The following is a 20,388-nucleotide window of genomic DNA, read 5'->3' on the forward strand; positions in this document are numbered from 1 at the left end:
ACTTATGAGTGACTGACGTCACTAAAACTACCATGGTCATCCTTTCTTGTATGGAGACAACTGAGAATGGCAAGGTTTTTATGATCAGGAAATTCATTATATAATTCATGACAGTATGCATTTTGTTACAATTATCCTTAGTGTAATACGACAAAAAAAGAAAGGAATTTCTTTAGTTAATATATGGGGAGAAGAGAATTTCGTTACATGGGTAATTGCATGAATAAGGTACCCAACTTGTGACATGCTTATTTTAACAATGAAATCAGAAAACAGCATTTTGTAGATCACACATTGTAGGTTTAAAAAAAAAAAAAAATCATATTTAGTAAGTCCCTTCAAAAGTGAGTGAAAGCAAACATTCTAAACTAAACATTAAGCAAGTCAGCATACAAAATAGCAGTGTATGGGAACAAAACATGGTTCCTCGTATAAGCGCGGTGTCTCGTTTACACGAGGAACCATGGTAATCATGATTCAAATTTTAGAGCATTCCTGCTGTGTAAATGCAAACTGGAATCACGGAGGGCGATTTGAATCGTACAGTTATTCCAATTGTGTTTCAAATAACGGTCTGGAGGTGTTTTCTAATCACGATTTGCCAGAATTAGCGAACCATAAAGTCATGTGAACGGATTGACCTCCAGATCTTGTTTTTGGTGGGGAGGAGCTTATGGTGACCTTTCAAGTTTCAACCACTTCTGCCGAAAAAAACATACTCCTCAAGTGCTCGGACTGCAGTCAATGCGTGGGCTACTTACCACTCAAGAATGATCGATGGGAACTTGGAAAGAAGCCAGACCTCCCCTCCTCACTCTGAAATTCAAAAACTACAGAATCTGCGAAGCCTTCCTCAGTCGTGTGAATGGATGATGACTAAAATCGTAATTCCAATCATGTTTGTAATTCAGCGTTACAATTACGTTTCTTGATAAGTATAAAAATGAATGGATTTCACACCCTTGAAGTTCTCAAGAAACGCCATGACCTAACTTAGACGTTGAGAAATCTTCTTGTCACACTTTACCTACAACATCACTCACAATTGAATCGTACCCATGGGACTATGGTACTGCTGCTACTTCTCTGAGCTGGACACAAAAACTCACGAGAAGGTGAACAAACAACGAGTGCCTTCACATTAAGCACAAAGCATATAATGCTGTCTTTATTTTACTGCTAGTTATTGCATTACTTTCCAAGATTCTTCTTGCTATCCTTTATCGGGTGATAATGTCTACCATGTAATGTGTCAGATTACTCTCTGGCATTTAACACAACTCTTAGTGATTCCTATCAACGGTAGATGTGTATCGTTTCGTCCCAGCTCACAGACAGATATCTACCACCCTGTGAATCTTCTCCACTCAGAAGCCTGTTGGTTAAAGTCACCACCTTTGTGCACAAGTTTGCAGGAATTGCCCTCTTCTAGATATCACACTGGACCTATACTTTGCAAGGTACAATGTTACATAACACATATTTGTTTGCTTGATGTATAAAACAAAATGTGCACTAAGCCTCTTTAATATGCCACCTTGACAAAAACTAAAAAAGAAGTTAACAATAAAACTGTACATAGCATACTGTATGAGGTCTGCAGTGGCAAGAGAATGTGAGCCTAACACTATCAGGAATAACTCTGCATTAGAAATGCTGACACCACTCAACTACCAACTACAGCATTTCTCCATATATCTTTCCACCACCGTGGTGAAATAAATAAGCTGGATGGTTTAGGTTCGTATTTACAAGTCCATGCAGGCCGGGCACCAAAGCCTATGCTAAAGAGTCCATCTCTAGACGTATAACTAGAGCTAGTCTTGGAATCTAGCCCTGAGATGTGTCAAATAATCGATGGGTTCGCTCCATTCTCCCACTCTGCCTCAAATGTCGGCCATTTTGTTCGCAGGCAGGACTTGAGGGGCGTGGCTTCAGTCAGGATGTCAATCTCTCCAGGATTGGGGGCAGAGCCTCTTCCTTTCAGGAACATCACCTGCAGGTATACCATTCCTAAAATAATCATCCATATTCTTCCTCCCAAATTTTACCATCATTCTTTCCATCATTCATGTCTGGTACTGACAAATGGTCGGTAAAATAAATGCTAACCACTGACATGAGTTGGTGCTGAATCATTTTGCATTGCTACACATAATATCATGGTTTTTGATAAACATAATGATAAACATAGCATGACAAACATTTTCTTTCCTACACTGTATGCCAAACAATAACTTTAGTGGTATTTATGTAAGCCAATTCTGTTAGAGTAAATCTGTTATTTTCTAAGCACATCATTTATTACTTTTGTCTAAAATTTCACTATAAAGTTTGTAAACACATGGCTTTGCATGGAAGAAGTGTTCATATGAGTATATGAAGCATACGGATTTCACATACTAGACATAACATTTCCGAGTAGATCTTCAAACGCTTGGAAGAAAAGCCATGGTAGGATTCAAATATCAATTCTGGAGAACCCATGGTTATGATTCTTAATCTCTAACCAGAGGAAAGGAGACATTCAACCACTGAAAGAATAAATCAACAAAATCAGAAAATGGGATTAGAGTGGTAAGAATGGTGAGTCAGGGAGATGAGAGGTCATCGAGAAGACCACTATGAGAGAAGACAAATACTGACCATAAAGACAGAAGACAAATACTGACCTTTCCATTTGGACATGAGCGTCTTAATCCATTGTAATGATAGACTGTGAAGTGCTCTGGTAGTAACCTATCCGGCTGCAAAGGTAACATGATATAACAGCTCTATCAACTCTTGCACTCAGTACATTGGATATCACTCTACACTAATCGAAATGTAAGACAAGAAATGACTATGATCAATTGTATATTCATTGTAATTGTAAGTTCATAAACATCCATTAAACTTGTATTAAATGGCTTGTAAGTTATACAGAACGGTGCAAACTAAATATGCTTCTCTGGGTGACTACTGTAAAAGTGGATATTTTCGTACGAGTAATTTTCCACGAGTTCCACATGTTTTTAATTCTGTGGAAACATAAAATTAACTAATTAAACACATGGCAAGCAAAAATATCCACATGCTCTTATTTTTGTCTACTTTCTGGTTGCATGCACTGTACAAACATTTTAACACTGCAAAAAGTTTCACTTTTACAGTAAGTCGATAGTACTTTTACTACTGACAGTAAGTTAGACTACAATGCACAATTTCAGATTAGAAACTAGAAATGTCGCTACGGCGACTGGTGTATGCCTCCGCCATAATGCATGGTTCTCCTAATAGGTCTATAGTACAATGTCTTGACAATGTGTGATGACAGTTTCACACAATTGGCAAAATATTAAAATGACAGGTTTGCCACAAATGTGCTGAATGTTCACTTTCCTAGAACTAGGTTCAATTGGATGAATGATTAAAACGTCAGAGTGCAGGTATTTGGGGGAACTGATGATTTTTACTTGACTATTGACCCTTTTATATGCTTATGCATTGAGTAATTTTCAAGGTATTGAGAAAAAGTATAATTTCATTATCAAATGGTGAAATAGTATTATCTAAACCTGGCCTTTGACCTTTGACCTCACAGTTCCAAAGAGAATCACTGTTAGGTAGAACATGCATAAATATGTAAGTTTCATGATAATACCTTGAGTTACTTTTGAGATATGGAGGAAGAAGTGCAATTTAGCACTTTCACTTGACCTTTGACCTTTTGGCATGAAACTTCCCACAGAATATATATTGGGTTATACGTGCATACATCAAGTTAAAAAAAAAATCCTTCAGGCACTGCATAACTATAAGGAAAGTAGTGATATTTTGAGGAGTTGACCTTGACCTTTGACCCATGACCCCCAACTTCCCTAGATAATCACTGCCCATCGGTACATGCATATATACTAAGTTCCATGAAGATACCTTGAACCATTTGCGAGATATGGAGAAAAACATGAAATTTCAACCTTTTTTTCACAAAATAACCTGTGACCTTTGACCTTTGACCCCGTGACCCTAAAATCCAAACAAAGTATCATCCCCCAGGATATACCCTCATACCAAGTTTGATGCAAAACCACCTCACAGTTCTTGAGATATTGACAAAAACAAAACGGGACGGACGGACGGACGGACGACCCGAAAACATAATGCCTCCAGCCACTTCGTTGGCGGAGGCATAAAAACCACAACTACCATTTGAATGTCTATTCATTTTCACAGAGTTTGGAACTAGGCAAACGGTCTGAAGATATTCTGAGATGTTATGCAGCTGAAATGATACTAGAAATGTTTCTGAATCTATCTTGACTCAATGATGGGAAAGGGGAAGTATCCCAGGAAGAAGAAATCTTACCTCGTCAGGGAAGAACTCAGCCATGAAAGCATTCTGCAGTATGATACCACACTTCTCAGGATCCAAACGTTGTGCCATGAAGTCCACACTGTCAAATATGATAACATGGGAATGAATGGCATTGGGTTTGGTCCAAGATGACTGCCAAGGTATTAACAGTAATTAAATGAATATAATTCAATCAAAAACACCAGATTGCAAATGGAAGGTTTAGACTGTAGAAAATCAATGGATCACAGGCCTGTTTACATCTCTGGCATGGCATGTGTCAAGCATTAGTATACAAATGATGCACAGGTCCTAACGTGTCAGAATGATGTGTGTGCATGTGGTAACTATGTTACATATTACACATTTCAGGTTTCTATCATGAGTAATCGCAATGACTGTTTGATATTGTACATGCAGCCAGTACTGATGCATGGCTCTCGACATATCAGAATGCAGAATTTTCTCAAACCATTTTATAATTCGTGTCACTGTCCAAACTTGCCCACTTCTTGTCATACACACTCATGGCCTCTGGAACAAAGTCAACCTTACAGGGCTTTACCACAGAAACATAGACATGATAACTTATCTCATAATGATGGTGAATTCTGTAATCTGATTAGTCAGTGGACGGCATAATATATCCCATTTTTTGTGAACAAGTTCATTGCCCCTGTTATATTTTGTGTTTTACATTGTTCATTTATGCCAACTTGAGCTGTTTTCAATCTTCTCCTAGCTCGCAGCACTGTAGAAAGAAAGAAAATTAAGCAGAATTGGTGGGGAGACCAAAATTTCTGAAATATGAATCAGGGAACTATGTTTTCATTGAAAATTTACTGATGAGATGATGCTGAAAGATAAAGTCATTGCCCCCAACAGTTGTCCTGAAATATGGAAAAATATGCATGGTCTGGTGCCATATTCCATTCCACCTTTGGCCTCACTGAATATGGCACCAGATGGTAATGGCACCAGATGGTAGATATTTCCCGCATTCCGTGAACAAGCAGGGGGTAACTAATAACAGAGGGTGCACAGTTACATCTAGAGAAGCACTCTGAGAGCGCAGACCTCCGCCAAGCAGCTATTTCCACCACTGATCTTGTACTTCCATAAAGATCAGTGACTTCCACCCATATGGATGTTATATGCCTGCTGAAAGTCGCCCAATTTCCCAATATAGAAGCCTTTTGTTACGTCATCAACTTCGAGCTGCGCGGCGCGCCTCGCCTTAGTAAACACTAGAGCACGCACTTTAGTACGCATATGAAAACCTCAAAAGTATGCAGCCTGAACTCCCAAGTTCATTGACCCTACCTGCCAAAAAATCAAAAATCCTTCATAAAATCAAAAAAAAAAAAAAAAAATCCTGGATCACTATTTAATCATCTGTTACTTATGTCATTCTCAACCATTTCTGTAAGTTTTATTAATCTGCTCACAACTTTTTGAGTTATTTTGCTACAGACAAACAAACAAACGGTAATGAAAACATAACCTCCTTCCTTGGCAGAGGTAACTACAGAGTACAATGTAGTAGAACTGTTCGAATGGATGTGACTGTACTGTAATGGCACCATAGCACATTACAAGATTAACACAGCCCAGGGGGTTTGGCTGACTTCAGCTGACTTACTACTCCTGAACAGCTACAAGTTCCAGAGCCTCCAGGACAGTTTGCAGCATAGCACACTGGATGAATCCACTGCCTTCTGTGTCATATTCACTGAACACTCTTCTAGCTTTCTCCCACTTGGACTCAGGAGCGACCAGCGCTACTTCCTATCAAAGAAGCAAAACAACAATTGTACTCTCTTCATCAATAGGGTAACTTCAAACTTCTTGCATTCAAAGGTCAATGAACAATAGAGTAATGATGATCAGCTATCTGGGCCCTGTTGCATGAAACTATGGATTGGTACACATGTAACTTTAAACTTAATGGTAACTCTACCATAGCAACACTATTTCATAGCCAATCAAAGCAAAGAAGTCACTGATGGCTACCATCGCAAATGGCAAACCAAGCAGCTAAAGTTTCATATGCTCAGCATGAGCATGAAAGTGAGCAGCTTCAGTCTCCCAGCAATGCCATCAGTTATGATGTTACACATAACTGATTTCTAGTCACAAACCATGTCTCCACTACAAACATTGTGTGCTTTTGTTTTTGTGCCTTCTTGAATTTCAGACCTTTAATATTAAGGACATGAAGTGTGATATGAGTGAAAGGACAGATTATGATTTACTGCAAATGTGGAATATTTCAGTGTGGAAATTTTGTATGATACGATACCAGTGAAAAATAATAGGAAATATTTTGTTAAATGTACTCATTTTGTCCACACGATTCAAATTAATGTGATGCACTGACAGTAAGCAAAATGAAAAAAAAAAACAAGGCAAGTGCCATGATGTGTCTCGCCCATTCGTGTACAAGAAATTGTACGCGAATGGGATATAACAGATAAAAGGAGATATAAAAGGGTAAAAATTTATGGCAAAAAAGAAACGTGCCATAAAAACTTAACATTGGGCCCTTAAAGTTCGTTCACCCCTGCCTGTGACCTTTGACCTTGTGGTGACCATCCACTCCCCAAGGGACATCTACCATCCAAGTTTGGTCACAAACAGACCGATGGATCAAAAGTTATGACCCATAATAGAAACGCGCCATAAAAACTTAACATTGGGCTCTAAAAGTTTGTTGACCCATGCTTGTGACCATTGACCTTGTGGTGACCATCAACTTCCCAAGGGACATCTACCATCCAAGTTTAGTCACAAATGGAGTTATGGATCAAAAGTTATGACCCATAATAGAAACGCACCATTAAAACTTAACATTGGGCTCTAAAAGTTTGTTGACCCCTGCTTGTGACCTTTAACCTTGTGGTGATCATCCACTCCCCAAGGGACATCTACCATCCAAGTTTAGTCACAAACGGACCTATGGATCAAAAGTTATGACCCATAATAGAAATGCGCCATAAAAACTTAACATTGGGCTCTAAAAGTTCATTGACCCATGCTTGTGACCTTTGTCCTTGTGGTGACCATCCACTCCCCAAGGGACATCTACCATCCAAGTTTGGTCACAAACAGACCGATGGATCAAAAGTTATGACTTATAATAGAAACGCACCATAAAAACTCAACACTGGGCTCTAAAAGTTTGTTGACCCATGCTTGTGACCATTGACCTTGTGGTGACCATCCACTCCCCAAGGGACATCTACCATCCAAGTTTAGTCACAAATGGACCTATGGATCAAAAGTTATGACCCATAATAGAAACGCGCCATAAAAACTTAACATTGGGCTCTAAAAGTTCGTTGACCCCTGCTTGTGACCTTTGACCTTGTAGTGATCATCCACTCCCCAAGGGACATCTACCCCAAGTTTGGTCACAAACAGAGTTATGGATCAAAAGTTATGACCCATAATAGAAACGCGCCATAAAAACTTAAAGGGAAGATAAACCCCAAGAACAATGTGGATTGAGTGAAAGCAGCAACATTAGTAGAACACATCAGTGAAAGTTTGAAGAAAATCGGACAATCGATGCAAAAGTTATGAATTTTTAAAGTTTTGGTGTTGGAACCGCTGGATGAGGAGACTACTAGAGGTTATGACGTATGAGTGGACAACAATACCAAGAAAATATAAAGAAAATACTACAAAAATCCATTTTTCATGAAAATTACAAATTCCATCAACTTGATATTCACATATGTTAAGGGTAGCAATTATTCCCCCTGCTTTCTGAAAGCGGTTGGTCCACTGCTCTTTCATAATTCTAGAAAAGTGAATTTTTGTTGAATTTCCTTTATATTTTCTTTGTATCGTTGTCCACTCATACGTCATTTCCTCTAGTAGTCTCCTCATCCAGCGGTTCCATCATCAAAACTTTAAAAAGTCATAACTTTTGCATCGATTGTCCGATTTTCCTCAAACTTTCACTGATGTAATCTACTAATGTTGCTGCTTTCACTCAATCCACATTGCTCTTTGGGTTTACCTTCCCTTTAACATTTGGCCCTAAAGTTCATTGACCCCTGCCTGTGAGCTTTGACCTTGAGGTGACCTTCATATATGGTAAAATGTGAAACTTTGTATGACCCCTCTTCCCTCGAAGTTTGATTGCAATTGAAGCCCAGAGTAAAGAGTTATTGAAGTTTTTGTAGCGTTAGGGACAGACGACGGACGGACGGACGGACGACGGACGGATGGACGACAGACGGACAGACGCCACAGGCGATCCCTTAGTCTCCCCACACCTCCGGTGGGCTCGACAAAAACTATTAAAAAAATGCCGTATGTGATCATCCACTTAATATTCTATGAAGACTCCACTCTTACAGGATGCTCTCATCCTCATAGAATCACTAGAATTAGCTGATTCTAGCAGTAAGAATCATTCTCTTTCTCCATCTTACCTGAGAGAAGAAGACAGTGAGATGAGTTTCACTGCCAAGAATCCAAATTGGAGTACTTGGACTTTTCAGGAAAGTACCAACCTGAGAGTCAAAACAGGGAGAGAAAACAGCATTTTTAAGGGTACCCAGATGAATTCTTATCTGATTTACTGAAATACCATTATGCTACATGCAATATTCATTATAGGCACAATATTGTTACAATTGCACTTTCCATTATTATTACAACTTTCTAATCTGCATTGAAATAATTCTTTCTACATTATTGCAAAAAAAAAAAAAATGGCAATGATTTGGGAATTTTGCCATGAAAATCATGGCTCACTAATTGTTATTTCCACACAATTTCCTTATGTCCATCAAGTATTATGTCTCTGAGATTCTGGACGGGGTCACAGAGAACCTGAAAATGGGATCAAGACTACAAACTTTCAACTTCTAAACCTAAAGTTTAAATTAGTCCTGAGAAATCCAGAGATTCCTACAGTTGCCCCATAACTCCTAATTTTCTTCTTATCTAATAGACACAGGGGTAAGCGTTTTTGCTTTTCCCAGTCTTTTTCCATATCAAAATCTAAACATTAAATCAACAATACAAAAAGCACACCCACTCTAAGAAGTCACATATGCTGTTAAGAAACTGAAGGATCATACTTATCTGCAAAAGTAATACATGTACCTATTTTTTTTCAATCCATTATTAGTCCTTCAATTCAGGCAGTGCATGGGGTCCTTGGATTTATGTCAAATTAAAGCCTCGGTCAAAACTCCCCGTGCATGTTTTCAGTCCATACATTTTTGGCGGAGGCCACAGCCACCACGTTTATCTGAAAACGTGGGGAAGAAGTGGCAAAAGCAGGAAAGGAGTACGGTTGCGCAAGGTGTAAGTACGTGCTATAAGCGGTCACGTCCATCGTACATTGCGCACATGGTATTGCAAGTAAGTTGTACGTGCTTACAACGTACAATTTCCATGTGACTGCCACGTTGTCGTACCGAGGATGTACTTTCACGTGCTGCTCACGTATGTTGTAAGTGTGTGCAAGTCGGCTGTACAGAGAACGCACGTCACCTGTACTAGGGATGAATCCATAGCACAACCGCAGCTCAAACGCAGGGAAAGTTTATCATGCACTAAAAGTGCTACGTCCTGTCTGCATGCTCCCAAATCCGTACTGAGGCAGTACTTACTACGTACGGCTCCCAAAATTTTGCCCACGTTTTTGCAAGTACTGGTAGACAGCACGCACTTGCAAGTATGGCGAGTTGTGACCGAGGCATTAGTCACATTAAAAAGACTATTAGTCATTCTCTCCCAACACATATAATCCCTAAAACTCTCCAAATGGGACTGTAAGTTATATACAACAATGAAAACAACAGAAAGACTCAATAACTTTGCTTTCACATGTTGATATTCTATGTAATAGTTTATGAAGCTCACATGTAAAAGATTTCAAATGCTTTATGTCTAGTGGAAGTGAAACTCAGGTAATATGAAAAGGGAGCCTAGTTTGAACTCATTTGACACACTATCCAATATAGTTTTACTCTACGAAAGACATGAAGGTGTAGAAAACACTTCATTCATCTATAATCAAGTTTTTAATATGTAACCCATTTGGCACTTCCAAAGTTTCAGTTTCACAACCTGCACCTCAATTTTAAAATGACTGTCTGGCACATGTAATGGACAGTGCTTAAACTTCCTGATTCCAGGAGTAGAAGTATCACATATCTGCTAGCCAGTACTTTGCTCTACTATAAAGTACACAACACAACTAGAACAAATCAGCACATGAAGTTGATGGCTTCCTTCTCAAAGACAAGTTTATCAAAGACTTGGGGAGTTTACAAAAGTCTGCTGTAAACACAGTGCACAAAATACTTGTGAGACTTTGGCAAATAGTCACATTGAATTTACACTAACAATCTTGTGATATGAAGGCACACACTGCACTGCCTAACTTTTGTCTGTTTATTTCTACATAGTATCCTAAAGAAAAGGTACAGATGATCAATGCATAAGACGATAGTCCATATGATTATTGTGAGTTCATGTTATGCCAGAGCCATAGGGCCATATGATAGGACCATATCACTGGCTAAGAACTTGCAAAGTACTGATCACCCACTCTGGGTTAGGATCAGGTTTGTAAACATTTTATTGAACAATCAGTATCACTGCTTATTGCTACTGAAATTAAATGATGATACGACAAAAGAAATATGCACTTAAGGACAGAAAAAAAAGAAAAGATGTAAATGCAATACTTTCCCTCCACTGCTTCTGAAGTAGTAAGCCAGTGTCACAATGAAAATTATGAGTGAAAATGTGTACCACAAATCCACCTGACCCTATCGTAAAATCCTCATTTTCACAGCTAACCTGTCACAAAAGATACACATAAGATATGAAACAGAAAGACTACCTAAACAAGCTTACATGGCGACACAGACTGAGACTCAAACCTGCCGCACAAGACCCTTTTATTCAGTGAGTCTTAAACCTTATGCACAAAAGAGGGAGTGCTCTAAAAAGATGTAAGAGGTTGGTAACTCACCTCACAGTATTTGAGATTCTCCAAGATAGTAAGAAAGCCAACTGTGGATTGCCTGGAGATACCTTTCATTTCTGGTACAGGAAAACAACAGTAACAACAAAACAAATTCTTCAGGTTATATATAACACCCACTTGTCAGCTACAATATGTATTTTGATTTGTACAGTGTATGCATTACTTTGTCAGGACCACAGTGTGTTAATGTAGAGACCAATGCCATTGCAATGCGTGATAAAAAAATTATTCTTGTGGTAATAGATTCACCATTATGTGTTTGGATCCTCTCATATGTTGCAAACACTTCTAGAAGTGCAAGAAACAAACCACATAAAGGAGGTCAGCATGCATGTAAATCAAGATATTTTCTACATATCTAGAAACATGTAGGGTTTGATATATCTCTTGTGTATGATTTCACTTTTGTTTAGTTTCCATAATGTGAAATCTCCAGTTAATAAACACAATTCAAAATTTGTCTGATATTGGGCTCTGGCTAAAGTTGGCTCTTCAGAGTTGTTGAAAAAAGTCTTCATACCATCTCGAGAATGCAGACAGGTAAAGCAAAACCAATGAAAAGAAAAAAACAACAACAACAATGGAAAATGTAGCAGGAACACATTGAAGACCATGTTTAGATAAAGTGCACTTGCACAAACACAGATAGCTATAACAGAATGGTACCAGCTCTTTTTGTTGCTGATATTTGGTAGGCAAAGATTATCGAGATATTTTTAGGCAGGTCTTTTGTTTTTATCTTGATGCTACCAGTGTTTCATTACATCTTTTCTTTCTTTATGATAATGAAAGAAAGCACTTTTTGGTCTTAACTTTACTGGTAACCTTTAAAAACTTGCCTTTTAAAAACTTGCCTTATGCTTAAAAATGAGGAATCCATCTACAGGTGATACCATGGCAAATTTTGCTCTTGATTTGATCAAGACAAACTTAACCTAAACATCAAATACAACCTGTGCAAGTCTAGATAAATTCTCTGTATGGCACCAGAGCCTCGATGCTTAAAGATAATAAAAAGTTTTGGTACCTCAAAAGTGTCCTTGAATTTCCTTGTCTTAGTTTGTGTTTCAGGTTAAAGTACCTTTCATATAACTAACACTGTGAGACTTACTCGCCCCAAAGTGCTCTCATGTCTTAGTAATCATGCAATTAACTGCGATCAGCAGCCCCATACGCATAACGACCAGCAGTCCCATACGCATAGCGTAATCGGGCTTCGCATTGTAGCATTCAGGATCATGACAGATTTAGTATCGCAGGGTAAATGTCAACTTAAAATCCCATAAATTCTTCAATTTGAAGACTTACCAATTAATTTGAAGTATTAAAAACAGGCTTCGGGCAACGTTTGGTTCTGCCTATAGTCCCTTTCTGTTCGAATTGATGACTGAATGTGACTCGGTCGACAGGACCTTAGGAGAGCTACATACAGTACACTGAATACTACAGCCAGTGCATGCGAACACATCACATGCACACAAATTTCAAATCCATGAACGGATAAGATGTTTGTGTGCGCATGCGCTGGCCATGGTATCCAGTGTATGTAGCTCTCCCAAGGTCCTCTCGACCGAGTCACATTCAGTCATCAATTCGAACAGAAAGGGACTATTGGCAGAACCAAACTTTGTTCGAAGCCTGTTTTCAATACTTCAACTTAATTGGTAAGTCTTCAAATCGAAAAATTTTTTGGATTTTAAGTTGACATTTACCCGCGATACTAATTCTGTCATGATCCTGAATGCTACAATGCGAAGCCCCATTACGCTATGCGTATGGGGCTGCTGGTCGCAGTTAGCTATGCGTACAATGGGCTGCACGCTGTTGGTCGCAGTCAGTGGTTTCGTACAATATTTATCGACGCTGGTCAGCGTCGGCTCTGGTACGAAACCATTATTGCATGATTACTAAGACATGAGAGCACTTTGGGGCGAGTAATTCTCACAGACAACGTACTTTAACATGAAACACAAACCAAGACAAGGAAATTCAGGGAAGCTTTTGAGGTACCAAAACTTTTTATTATCTTTAAATTTTGAATATGTATTGCTTTATTTTCCTGATGACAATAAGATACACTTTGTATAATCATGCTATTGTAACAATTCCTGCAACATTATAACATTCCTGCTGATATTTCTTAGGTTACATGTTCTCTAACACATCTTTTTTGTTCTTTTCTTTCTTGGCTTTTCTCTTTGCTCATGCAACATTCTCCTGCTAGACAAATGGAAATACTGTATCATCTGGAAATCTCCAGAGATCATGACAAGATAAAGAATTCACACATTAGAAATGTGTGCATGACTTACGTAGACCAGCTACATCCTTCTCGTGGTCAAAGACATGTGACACAGCTCGGCCAGTTATCATCAAGTTTATCAGACACTGGCTGTGAAAGAGATCAACATAGTACATTGTATACCAAATTAATTTTCATAGATTTACAGAATTTCTTCTCAGTTCCAGTACCATCATAATGGCAATGAAATATAAGTTGGTCTTGTCTGTAGTCTTAGGCTCTATGTGGTCTTTACCCATCCCCATATAAATCATAGCAATCACAAAACTTCTTATATAAGAACAATATGATATCAGGCTATCAACTTCATAAAAGCATCATGTCCAAAAATGGCAAAGCAATGGTTATCTTTACAATTATCATAACACACCTCAATTCTGGATAAGAAAGTAGCTCAAAAATAAATGCATGCAATTTCATTTTTGCTTGTTCTACATAACTACTGTTTTATTTCTTGATTCAGCAGAATTTTAACGCAAAATTTATCTAACCCAGCTGAGCACGAAAAATTACTCACACAAAAACGTCCCCTTTTACAGTATCAATTCTGGGCTCTAAAAATATGAAATCAAAGGTAATACAGGAATATACCAAGCAGAATAGAGTACTCAGGAAGTTTCAAATTCTGATTAATGGTTGATCTCAACCAACTTATGCAATATGGCATTGGTGTTAGTACTGTACTCACTTTCCATGGCCGTATATTCCGTCAATCAGCGGCTCTGTGGGGTCCTCCACTTCCTCACGAATCACCTCAAGTCCCTGTGAAATAAATATGAAGACAGAGTCGAGGGTATTATCGTATTACACCTCTTACACAGAACTAAATACACTCTCATCTACTGTGTGGTGGGTTTTTTTCCTCATTTTTCTCTATCTTTGACACTCCATCATTAATTTTGTTTATATTTGGACATTTACATATTAATGAATAATGTAGAGATTGGATTTTCCATGAAATCTTAATTCATTACGGTGAGAAAGCAATATGATTACAATATATAGGAGTACTAAAACATCTCGTAAATGAAAGACAAAAATCTAAGTCTTTGCCTGAGAAAGAAGTTCCTGGAAGATCAATCAGGATGCTTATTTCTTGTTAATCCTGTCATTTTTACCTTGTCATGTTCTCATTAATGTAGTTGCAATATCTTGTATATCTCAGAGAAAATTATGACATATCGTTCCTAGGGTGACAAGACCCTGTATCTCGAATAGTACGTACATTCAAAAACCTCTTAACTAAATTTTGAACATATAACTGCTGATTCAAGTTTGAAAACAATACACATACTAGTGCAATCGTGATAAATATTTCTAGATTATTTGACATAAAAATTGATGGTGTGAAAACACACAAAAAAATTTCATTTTCATCGAAATTTTTTACTTTTGATATACTGTTAAGGTGGTTATTTTGGCACGAGTAATTTTTCACACTCGGCTGGGTAAGATGAGTTTCGCCTTTTCTTAATTCCGCAGAATCATGACATCGCCCACAGAAACACATGGCATGCAAAAATATTCGCCTGCTTTTATTTTCATGCTAGCTTCTGATTGCGCGAAATGCGCAAAAATTTCAACACCGCGAAAATTTCCACTTTCACAGTACCAGGTCTTGTCACCCCTGGAAAGTTATTACTACATCACCTCACTCTCCTACCTTTGTCAGTAGGACTGAATAGAGGAATAAAAGAATTCCTCCGTCTCCAACAAACATATGATATGTTGTCATCAGTGCTCCTTTGAGCTCATCCTCCGACCGATAGGTTTGTATCCTGGAGGAGAATGAAAGATGTCATTTCAGCCTCATCTTAAAGTAGTGTGAACAGGACACCCACAAAAGCATATATGGGATCAACATCACCAAAAAGGTAAACTACAAAGCAATGTAACAGTTTGGTGAGGAATATCACAAGAGAGCCAAGAACTACTCAAAGGAATGAAAATTTGCAAATTCTACCAATCTCCTTCAACTTCTGCCAACAACTGGCATCTATTCTATCATAAACACAGAACACATTACAGATTGAACAACTAGTAGGCTCAAGAATTAGTGTTAACACTTGACAATGAAATGACATAGCAAAGAAAACAAAAGCCCTACTCCTCCTGAATACATTTCAAAGTGTTCCTAAATGTACTCATTCGATACACTTTAACTTCTTCAAAGTGAACTATATGTATCTGTTCTCTTTTTTTTTTTTTTTTTCAAATTAGTGAATCAAATCATACCAAGATTGATATATCTAAACTTCATTTCTCAGTGAACTTTATAACCTGTAAGAGGAGCGTTTCAAGGACATGACTGTGGAAAAAGTTATACACACTGTTTTTGACACAGTCCTCACACTTCAAATACAGTGGTCCTATGATGATGTGAGAAGAGAATAGCACACCTGAGATTACGGTGAAAGGTAACATGGGACGGCTCTCCATCAGACGTTCCTGCAACATTCTCAATGGTCAGTTCCTGCTTGTCCTCCAGGAGGACCAAGACATAGCTCCCACTGGACACAGCACAGATGACCTCTAGCATGGCACACAGCAATAAGTGCTTCCTCTGGTCACCTAACACAGGAAATAAGACAGTCCTGTGAATGTCGTTGTTGCACCGGTGTCCATCCCAATTTGGCTTCATGGACAAGCTGCTACTGTACTGGCATTACATCTTCAATGTTCAAGGTTGCCCTCTTCAATGGGCACTTAAAATTTCTCAAAATCGCACCTTATGATATCACTTGACAAGTGACCGTTAAAATACAGTCTATACTTACAATGTGTAAACCACTGAATTCCTTTATATTCTGGGAAATAATGTACACATTTGAATGTCATCACCCAAAGTTTTAACTGCGAATGCCAGATTTTTATCCTGCATCAACTACTGACTTTTGACATGCTTTTCTGTTGCATAATTTTCTAATGCATTTTCACCTCTTACATTTTTACACTTGACATTTTTACCTCTAGATTTTTACTTGGCACCCCACTGATATAGTGCATACTGTGTGAAATCTGCCACTGTAGATTTTAGCATTCTACTCACATACTATAAACTACTCTTGCATCCCAGTGTCTTACACTTTAATTTTACATTGATCAGCAAGTCTTTCTTTATCAAACACCATAATATACCTGGTACCATATATATTTTGCAAATTGAGACTTTCAAGACAATTTTGCAAGTAAGTCAGTTGGTGAAATTCACAATCAAGAACCAAACCGCGGGAATGAGAAAGAAGTAAGTTTATCTCAATTTAGGAGAAAATTAGCCATTTCTACCATAGAGATGATATGCAATGCATTTGTATTCTGGAAGGCAATATTTTCTCAAGTTGTATGGTGGACTAGTATGGACCTGTTGTCATGGATACCCACCCTGCGTCTGTCTCCAGGCTTCTGGATCGTCTGTCTGTGTATCACGGCTAAAGAGGAGATTTTTGATGAGGAAGGCTTGGAGTGGGGCAATGATGGCACACGGTCCTCCCTCATATTGCAGCAGGGCCGTCGGCTCATCTTCACTGAATACAAAACCTGCATTTTACAGCCACATCATTGGAGGAAAAGGGGCATGAGAATGATGTAGCCGTAGGCCTACCTACACATGATGCTACATCTTTTTAATTTTGTACGCTCTGTTAGTTTTATTTATAATTCATGCTCAAGTCAAAGGGCAACACAGAATCATGATTGAAATTTAGATTACATCTGTAATGACTAATGACTTTAATGTAAGTTAGACCTTGAACCCCTGGGCGCTCCTTGTACTTAGTTCAGTTAGACCCCATTTACACAAACGACTGACGCCGGTGTGAAGACGGCCTCACGCCGCCTCGAACGTAAGTGAAACACACAAGTAGACTTGAAACACACAAGTAGACTGGGGCTTGAGGCCGCCCCAGTTTCGGTCCACCTCTTTGGAGGTGGTTTGAGGTCGGCTTGAAGGCGGCCTCACGCCGCCTTCACGTATGTGTAGACACAAAGCGGACTGACGCTGGTTTTCGAGAGTCACGTGATCATCATGGGCTTGTGCAATACCAATAGTACAGATACGTCATCGTTCATGAATTTGTTGACCTTGGTATTGCGCGTCAGAAATCTGAATGCCGAATGACCAACTTGAATGAAATCTCAGTCGATTTTGCTCGATGAGCTCCTTCACATCATCAAACTTCATAGCTATGAAGAAGACGCGTCCGTAACAGGAGAACAGATAAGTGAAAAGTGCTAAAATATCATATTAGTGGCGAAATCGCATAGAATGAAAATCACAGCACGACACAGGATTTGAGATTGAACACGATTAAAGCGCGAAAAGAAATAAATCATTGTGTAAATGAAGAGTGCCCCAACGTCAGACTCATGAAAGTCTCGCCACGCAGACCAGCCAAGCCGCCATATGTGTAAACGGGGGTAGTCAAGCCGACTTCAAGGCAGCGTACAGCCGACATTTCTGCTATGTGTAAACACACACTTTCAAAATTTTTTTGAGGCGGCTTGACGCTGGTAATGCACTGGTATGAGGACAACTCGATAAAGCCGACCCACGTGTAAATAGGCCTAGTTAGGGTCTTAAGACGTCTATACCAGTATACTGACTGACTGTCTGTGGCCCGAACGCAAAGCATTCAGGCTGATCGCAGTTAAGTTAGACCTAGGCTAGATTATAATCAAAGTGTACTAGACCTAGCTCTATATGTATAAACAATTAAATTAACGTTAGAAATAGAGACCGATGTAGCCGTAACTAATTGTTAGAGGTCGAACAAGTTTAGACTCTACCTGACAACTGATGTTAGAATATTCCTAGTCTAACCGGCTGACTTAGTTTCATTCTCCAACAACACATCGTTAGTTTGAACATAGAGTTCCAATCTCTATCACTTAAAACATATGCATGCACTAATTTACATTTAGATCTAACGTGTTAATTCTAATGATATTATCTGGCGTTACCGACAGCGTTACCTTGCGACCATCGCGCGAAAACATCTTCTTTCAGCTCGCAGCCCCATGTCATTTTCCTCACTTCTTCCACAGGATTCGGTACAGATGAACCTCCATGTTCTTCTGTTTCTTGTAAACTCGTGGACGCCATGGCTGAAGAACTAAGTAAGAGACTAAAGTGAAGACAGTGCCACTATTGCCGATCGAAAATCCATTTCACTTGATCTACTGAATTTGGAGGCAATGTATGGATGTATGCATGGGACTACGCGTTGTAGCTACGAAAACTTCCAAAGCGAGCGCACATACAATATGCATAGATATCGTCACTGCAAAGAATACGGACCGTGTTCGTTCAACATAATGCACGCAACATTTGCCTTCTGGAAAAAAACGGTCTACAGATGGCGCAATAACACTTTCCTTTCTCTAGATCTCTCCGTAGCGCGTTAATAGCACTTACCGTAACCCTAGGGCCTGTTGCCTTGGTCCCTTCTGTCTGTCTGTCTGTCTGTCTGTCTGTCTGTCTGTCTGTCTGTCTGTCTGTTTCTATCTCTGTTTCTCTCTCCCTCTCTTAATTCATAATAAGTCAAGTTTCTGTTCATTTCTGAAAAATGATTTCACATTCTTTATTTGAAGGGTTTGTTTGCAAATACCGATAAGTCCATTTTTGAAGATTTTGAAGTGCGATCTCTGTCATAAAGTACAAAATAATACCTTTGAAATGATATCTTGGTCACTACATATAAAGGCATATTTTTGAAGTTATGGTCAAAAGAAGCAAAAAATTTCTTATTATTCTCTTTATTTTTCTTGACCTTTAATCGCAAATATCTCCATTTGGCAAATATGGACTTATCGGTTTTTGCAAACAAACTCTTCATTTCATAACGTCGAGTACAAGTAAGCAGTGTGTGTAGACTAAAAGGGCTTGTAAGGATTGTCAAAGCAGGACCAGCCCTGTTCGCTGGGACAAGTTGTCCGAATTTTCTCTATGCTTCTTTCCCTTCACCTACTATACACATTATTCCTCTCCACTGGGTAATGCTCATTATTATATTCAGAAAGTTAATTAATCCGAAAATGAAGGTTCGTTTAATCCGAAGGCTAACGCTCGTTGTTCCGAAATACACAAATTCCCTTCGCTCGATTCACTTTACCTATACCCCCCCCCCCCCCTCCTGAAATCTAAACGGCTGGCCAACCTATTAAAACGTCAAGTCTTATAATTAGACCCTTTTAGTATCCAATGCTAACGCGCTTTCATGGTTAGTATACACTTACTCCCGACCAACAGGAAGCTCGTTGGGCTGAGCACTTCAAGGAAGTGCTAAACAGACCCTCACCTACAACAGAACCAGATGTAGCACCTGCAGGAGATGACTTGGATCAAGCATTGATCCACCAACAAGGGAGGAAATTGTCTCAGCCATTAAGACCCTAAAAAGTGGAAAAGCCCCTGGCCAAGAAAATCTGAATGCCGAACTTTTTAAGACAGAACCTGACATGGCCTCCAAACTACTTCAACCACTTTTCACAGCTATTTGGCAGAAGAAAGAGATACCTGATGACTGGTTGGAAGGTATTATCATAAAGATACCAAAGGAGGGCAATTTGAGAAATTGTAATAACTGGCGCGGAATTACACTTCTACAGTACCTAGTAAAATTATGGCAAAAATTATTGTGTGCGTTAACGTTTAACAGAGGCAGTCGATGAGAAGCTGAGGAAGGAAGAGGCAGGATTCCGCAAAGGGAGATCGTGCATAGACCAAGT

At 38.9% G+C, this 20,388-nt stretch overlaps 1 protein-coding gene across 1 annotated transcript; it reads right to left on the reverse strand.

The window, feature by feature from the left end:
- Positions 1-503: 503 nt before the first annotated feature.
- On the reverse strand, positions 504-18,888 carry LOC139729539 (ubiquitin carboxyl-terminal hydrolase MINDY-3-like). Its single transcript, XM_071640466.1, has 12 exons — positions 18,634-18,888; positions 17,044-17,199; positions 16,062-16,233; positions 15,326-15,440; positions 14,351-14,424; positions 13,673-13,752; positions 11,346-11,416; positions 8,782-8,862; positions 5,979-6,124; positions 4,349-4,436; positions 2,673-2,747; positions 504-1,996 (listed from the first exon to the last, which is right to left on the reverse strand). Exons 1-12 carry the CDS (start codon positions 18,761-18,763, stop codon positions 1,847-1,849), a joined length of 1,338 nt encoding a protein of 445 aa, XP_071496567.1. The 5' UTR covers positions 18,764-18,888; the 3' UTR covers positions 504-1,846.
- Between the last annotated feature and the right edge of the window lie 1,500 nt (positions 18,889-20,388).

The sequence above is a fragment of the Diadema antillarum genome, unplaced genomic scaffold (assembly GCF_040938485.1).
Source record: "Diadema antillarum isolate AM-2024a unplaced genomic scaffold, OU_Dant_1.0 seq00000244_RagTag, whole genome shotgun sequence".
Lineage (NCBI taxonomy): Eukaryota > Metazoa > Echinodermata > Echinoidea > Diadematoida > Diadematidae > Diadema > Diadema antillarum.

Coding starts and splice junctions, on each gene's coding strand:
- LOC139729539 (XM_071640466.1), bottom strand. CDS start 18,763: ATGGCGTCCACGAGTTTACAAGAAACAGAAGAACATGGAGGTTCATCT. Junction 15,441..16,061: donor ACCTTTCACCGTAATCTCAG/GTGTGCTATTCT, acceptor ATTCTCCTCCAG/GATACAAACCTATCGGTCGG. Junction 13,753..14,350: donor GGAATATACGGCCATGGAAA/GTGAGTACAGTA, acceptor TCTCTTTCACAG/CCAGTGTCTGATAAACTTGA.